Here is a 6279-nt window from a genome sequence, read left to right on the forward strand (position 1 = left end):
TTGTAGCCTTGGATAAATGCCATCCAGGGTTCCTTGTTCCTCCTTGTAACTTGAGTCCACATGCCTGTCCTCACACTGGGAGTCACACCAGCCTAACTCAGTGCTTCACTGTGCATTCAGTGAGGTGTTCATTCAAGACAAAGATGATTGTTTCCATAGTTGGGTGGGGTTTCTATCCCTTATTCTGGTAAGTCAGGCTTGAGGTTTCCCCCAAGATAACTCTTTCTTTGGTCACTTACTCCCAGCTAAACCAAAAGAAACTAGCATCTTGATGCCAGCCCAAGCCTTCAGGCATTTTGTTAAGTCACTTTTCTGTAAGTCTGCATCCCCTCCATGGCACCACTCATCCCCATCCCTGGTCCCTTCCCTGCCACCTCAGTCCCACCACTTTGGAAGCCAGTTCCTCTACTATCTCCTTGTTGTATCCCACCTCAGATCCAGTCTACAATATGTGATCCTAATCCTAATTTTTTTTTTTGATAGGACCAGAACATGGACCTGTCAAAAAGACTGAGTGAGAACAAGATAATATATGATGTTCTACAGAGAGAGAAACAGATAATGGAAAAAGAAAATGATGTAAGTGTGTAAAAGAGTTTTAAAGGGAAGGAGCAGGATGACCCAGAGATGTGGTGATAACATAAAAAGTTACAAGAGCTCTTTCTGGGACATTGGATGAAACAGTTTCCCTAAACAAAGAGTACATTTCATCTGGTTTCCTAATCTACCGTAAAACCTACTCTTTGTTCTGAACTGAAACGTGTTTAGCATGGCAGTAGCCAACTTGAAAAGAACAGCCTTGATGAAGATCTAAGTTACTGTTTTTGCTTTTAACACCACAGCTATTGTAAGTATTGTATTTGGGGAATAATATCCTGCGTCATTTTTATGCTATTTAGCCAAGGGACCCCTTTCTTTCCACACAACATTTTTCTTTTTCTCTGCTGCCAAACTAGGAACAGAAGTGGTGATCTCTACCAGTGCTGGACCCATGGTAGGCCCCCCCGAAATACTGTGCATTCATTCATTCATCAGTTCATTCATTAATCCAACCAGTATTTATTTTCTGCTCTATGCTAAACACATTATTATTAATTGATTGACGATGATGACAACAAATAAAAAGATTGAACTTGAAGTCATTCTCACATACATGCTAGCATCTAAAAGCAGGTGTCCATGCATTCTGGCTCCTCCTCTGATCTATACCTCCAGCCTTTCTTCATCTCGCATTCCCTCCCTCTCCATAACGCTTCTGGGCTGTGCCTTCAGTCATCCTTTCTACCTTTGATTATATCATTTATGCCAAAGTAAGGACTTTGGCGTCTATTTCTGGTCCTGTCATTCTCATCCTCTTAATTTAGTTAAGTACCTTGACTTGGAAATAGTGGATAACATGGGTGGGCCTTTGGGAGGGGTGTGCAGAAGATGGGAAAGGAAGAATGCACACAACTTACAACAAGAAAAACATCTGATATTTGGAAGCTTTGTTAAGAACTATAGTAAAGCCCCCTCAAGATGTTAAGAAGTTTACTAATTTTCTTTCTTCTGAGAACTTTAAATGTCTCCCTTGTAGCTTGATTTCTTACATTCTTCCTTGCATTCCCTCCCTCTCTTCCTTCCTCCCTCTCACTCTGTTAGCATATCCATTTGATGGGATAAAACATGAAGAGGGGAAAATTATATCAGAAGAACATTCACAATGTGTAAGAAAATTGTTCTAGGAAAGAGACTAAAAGAAGCATTCTGCTCTCAATAATGTACAACAGTTTCAGTCTTAATATAGCTCCTGCCACCCTCACATATCCACACAGCTTCTATACCTGCTTCAGTTGGTATGTGTTTAAAGATTGTGAATTCCTTTTTGCATTGATTCTAAACAAAATCTAGTATATATTTAAATTCAGATATTAACACTTAGATTTTGGGACTTCCCTGGTGGTCCAGTGGTTAAGACCTTGCCTTCCAATGCAAGGGTTTCGGGTTCAATCCCTGGTTGGGGAGCTAAGATCCTACATGCCTCGTGGCCAGAAAAACAAAACAGAAGCAGTGTTGTAACAAATTCAATAAAGACTTTGAAAAAATTGTCCACATCAAAAAATCTTACAAAAAAAAAAGACCTCAGATCTTTGGAATATTGAGGCTGCTGTTTCCCTTTTTGAAGAATAACGGTTTATCACTTCTTGGACTTCTCTGGTGCCATATTGTTAATTGACAGCTACCTGTAATGAGCATCCGTGGCCAGTTCCTCTTGGCCATTCTTTGTTGTTGTCTTTCAACATGTCTCTGTGAATACTCTCTCCTTAGTTTTTGAAGAGAGAGAACAAGAGACTGCTGAGTTACATGGGTCTGGACTGTGACTCTTTGTCGTGTCAAGTGCCCACTTCGAATCAAGGAGGTACAAGACAAGACCCAGGACTTGTCTTCGGAAACCCATATTCTGGTAAGAACTTTGCCATTCGAGCTGGGAAGCCCCTGCCTGCATCCCGTTCCCCTACTAAATTTTTTTTTATCTGAGATGCTAATTAAGACCAGCCACATTGTTAAGACTTGCTGGGCAGAAGCTGAGTACCCAACAGAAAGATTGCCAGGCAAGAAGTGTTAATTGAGAAATAAATCTGAATCTAGAAGTCGCAAATCAGATCATTCGCCTAGAGGCAGCAGACACAAATTGAGTCCCGTGGCTATATTCCAAATATATAAATCAGAGAAATGTCTCTGTGTAGAAGATATACACAGAGCCAAGGAAGCTAATTAAGATTTGGAAATGGAAGCACGAGAGGCGGGCTCTGCTGCCCAGGATGGGCAGTGAGGCAGCCACCCCCATGGCCTGACCAGGGGTAGCAGGGGTGTGCTCCACAGAGACCCCTGGGTGGTTTGGAGGACAGGAAATGGGGGGGGTGACAGCCAGTCTTGTCATTTATGGACGTGGGGTCAGATGTCCTTGCCACACAGGGAACTTTCCTGCTTTTTTGTCTCCAAAAGCAACATGAGACCTTATTTGCTTTTTAGGGACAGTTTAAAGCATTCATATTTTTTAACAGTTACAATCACATCTTTGCAGTAGATAGTGGTATGAGTTTATTTTTCCTTAAGACTATTTTTAAGCATTTCATTTAAAAAATGACTTCATGTGCATTTGGTCTTAAAATCTATTCTCAGACTATTTTCTTGTTAAATTGTTACTGTTTTCATTAAAATCTCATTTTCTCCACACTGAAAATAGGCTTATTGTTTTTTCTGATTATATAATGGCTACCAAAAATGCCAATTCATTATTTTTTCCTCTTTTCCCTCATTGACCAAAATCCCCTCTATCAAAATAGATGACATATATGAGAGCTAAAGAATCAGAAGAGGAATGATGAGGGTTAAAGAAAATAGCTGCTAGAACACAGCTGGAGAATGCATTCTAGGGCATAGATACTTTTTCATTGAATGAAATCTTTTTTATTACCCTCAGGTATCCAAGAAAGTTCTGCCCCAAGCCTGGTAAGTATTTGATTAATGAATTTGCCCACATCAAAGCTTTGAGAAAATTTCCCTTCCTGCTCCATCCAGTTTAGGGGAGAACTATAGGGAGACTGTTTCATTGTGATAACTCCTAAGTCAGCAAGATCAGTTTGGTCAGTGCCAAGAGCTAAAGAGAGCCTGTTTGGGTGGAGAGAAAAAAGCACAGTTTATCCATCATTGTTCTGTTCAAAATCTCTACCTGCGAGCTGAGTCTGGTAGCAGGACTGGGGAGGAAAGATGAACCAGGCAGGTAGCCAAACAAGGTATATCCAGTGCTTCCTTTCAATCCTGGGGTTAGAGAAAGCCCTAGTGAGTATCTCCAAATGTGAATTTGCTGGTTCATCTTCTATTTCTTGATCATCTACCATCTGCCGAGCAGTATGCTAGGTGCTAAGGATACAGTAGAAAGTCAGGCATGGTCTCTGCCATGTATACATGGCATTCAGACTGACCTCTTTGTTCTTCCTCCCAGCTCTCCATCAAGAAATGCCCCACCTGCAAATCAGGCTTTCCTGATGATGATTTTGATTACAACTTGGCCTTGGAGCAGCACCTGCAGACCCTTAGTTTGTATTGTCCAATATGTGACAAGACCTTCCCAGCAAAAGAGAAGCAGATCTTTGAAGACCATGTGTTCTGCCACACTCTCTAAGTGTCCCAGCCCCTTGGATCTATACTGTACATGGATTTTATACAGTAGAACCTATAGCTTCTTCTATGAGTTACGACCTAAGATCCTGCCTAACCTCAGTTATTAGGAATTTACTTAGTCCTGCTGCCCTATAGGTGGAGTCATGTCAATTATCTGAAGCATAGTGTTAAGGGCTGTTACTTCCATCCTTGTGGATTACAGCCTTTTAAGTCACATAACTCCAGCTACGTCAGCCTCTCACTTAAAATGCCTATTCTTCTGAGGGTCTCTAGCATAAAGGCCCTGACTGTGATAGAGCTGACCTGGCTCTTCACAGCCAGCTTGACTCAAGTGAGTAGTTTCCCAGGTTGTCCCGCTGCCGTTCAAGGTCAGACCTTGAGTATGTTTGTACTTAGTCCTCACTCCTGACCCTGGGACTGGCGACTCATCTGGAATTGAGAATTTCTTCCTCCTCAGGCCTAGCCCAAAATGGCATGGCAGAGAAACCAAACACCCAATTTGGATACCAGAGTTTTCTCACCTTGATTTTGCAGCTCCTAACAGAAGCATTCCTGAATAATGGACATGAAATATTATTTAAATCACAGAAAGTCTTCTTTCTCTTTGTATTTACCTCTGACTGGCATTTTTCTACTCTGGTTTTTCTTGTGCACATAACTTTTATTCTTATAAGTCCTTTCTTAATGGTTAGTGGGACTTGTTAGAAACTGTAGGGGTTTGCAACTTTCTGAGCAGGTGAGTTTGAAAAAGGATAAGTCAAAATAAGGAGAACTATTGTTAGTCACTTTAATACTAAAAATAAACTAGTCCTCTACTTCAGGGACTTTGGTAATTTAAACTAAACCTTGAGTTCATGTTTTTTTATTTTTAAGCTTTTGGGGAAGGTGTAATCAAAAGGATTGTGGGAATTATAGACCCCACCAAGCATTTCTCTTCACCTGTCTTAACTAGTCAACAAGAGTATCCTGGCCATTACCTTGAGGTGGAGACGGAGTTGAGGAAGCATGAGCTTGAGAAACCTGGAACCTTGACTCATTACTCTAACTTTATATGTATGTTTTAAAGAGTGTAGATTCTGGCACCTTTTGTGAACTAAGTTCAATTCCCTCCATCCAGACCTACCTGCCTACTTGAACCAAAAGAAAGCAATTCCATTTTCTCTACCAGAGGGACTGAACAAATGGAGATAACACCCAGGCAATCAACCAGCTGGTCACTAGAAAGACTTTTACAGGAACTTTTGAATGATATGAAATAATGTTGTGAATCAGGTTGAGCCAGATATAGCTGCAATCCTTCTGAGGTTTTCCCTGGCATGACTGGAGTTGCACCTTAGACTAGCTGTATTATCTTGGTCACAGCTCCTGGCCTTTATTTCTCCTTTGATAAAAAGAAGATGAAACTATACTCCCCCCTCCTTCTCCTGTATCACCATTTCAATAGGATGTCTCTTGGACTCATAAGTCTTTGCCCCTTCAGAATCAGATGTGACATTTAGACAAAGTCTAGAGGAGAAATGGAGAGTAATGCGGTTTTTCTGGCGTATACCCCTCCTCCCTGCAAAATTTCTGTTACTCCCCAGATAGTTCCAGTGAAGAATTGCGGTTTCATTTATTTTGTACTAGTCAGCTCTTAATTAAGCACATGAATGGAGAGGAGCAGTGGTGCACATAATCCAAATCAGTGAATACCATTTTCTGGTGAATTACCCACCCCTTTGCCCCTGCTACCCTGAGGGTTACTGTGATTATCAACAGCAGCAGGAGCCTTCCACAGGCTTGGTAAAAAAACAGTTGAGGTGTTAATGATCCTTTTTGCTGGATGTAAAACAAAGCATCTTTTAACCACTGTTCATTATCCCCAGCTGCTCTTACCAAGGCTTTGAAGGGGAAATTATGCTCCAGGCAGTTACTAGTGGTAAAGGAAACAGTCATTCTTATATAATCCAGTCATCACTCCTTTGATAAAATGAAGATGAAAACTAGAAGATCACCCCAGCCTTTCCCCTCTAGAGTTCTTGCACCCACAGACTTTAAAGCTGTAAAATGCCTCTGAAAAATAGCAGGTGGTAGGAGTAAAATAGTGTCTACATCTAAATTGGGTTTTGGAATCTT

At 41.1% G+C, this 6279-nt stretch overlaps 1 protein-coding gene across 43 annotated transcripts in view; it reads left to right on the plus strand.

The window, feature by feature from the left end:
* The window catches only part of CALCOCO2 (calcium binding and coiled-coil domain 2), a 40722-nt gene extending 35714 nt beyond the window's left edge, over positions 1-5008 (plus strand). For 15 of the 43 annotated variants that reach the window (XR_014080179.1, XR_014080178.1, XR_014080180.1 and 12 more), the window contains 4 exons: positions 484-579; positions 2308-2443; positions 3464-3492; positions 3986-5008. Coding sequence is in view for 34 of the 43 variants with exons in the window: in XM_081582478.1 (XP_081438604.1) it covers positions 484-579; positions 2308-2443; positions 3464-3492; positions 3986-4165 (441 nt within the window). In the remaining 9 variants the exon portion in view is untranslated. The other 28 variants (XR_014080174.1, XM_081582474.1, XM_081582485.1 and 25 more) reach the window with 4 other exon arrangements.
* Positions 5009-6279: the final 1271 nt, after the last annotated feature.

This window comes from Giraffa tippelskirchi, chromosome 3, assembly GCF_054371585.1.
Source record: "Giraffa tippelskirchi isolate mGirTip1 chromosome 3, T2T-mGirTip1v1.2.pri, whole genome shotgun sequence".
In the NCBI taxonomy this organism is placed as follows: domain Eukaryota; kingdom Metazoa; phylum Chordata; class Mammalia; order Artiodactyla; family Giraffidae; genus Giraffa; species Giraffa tippelskirchi.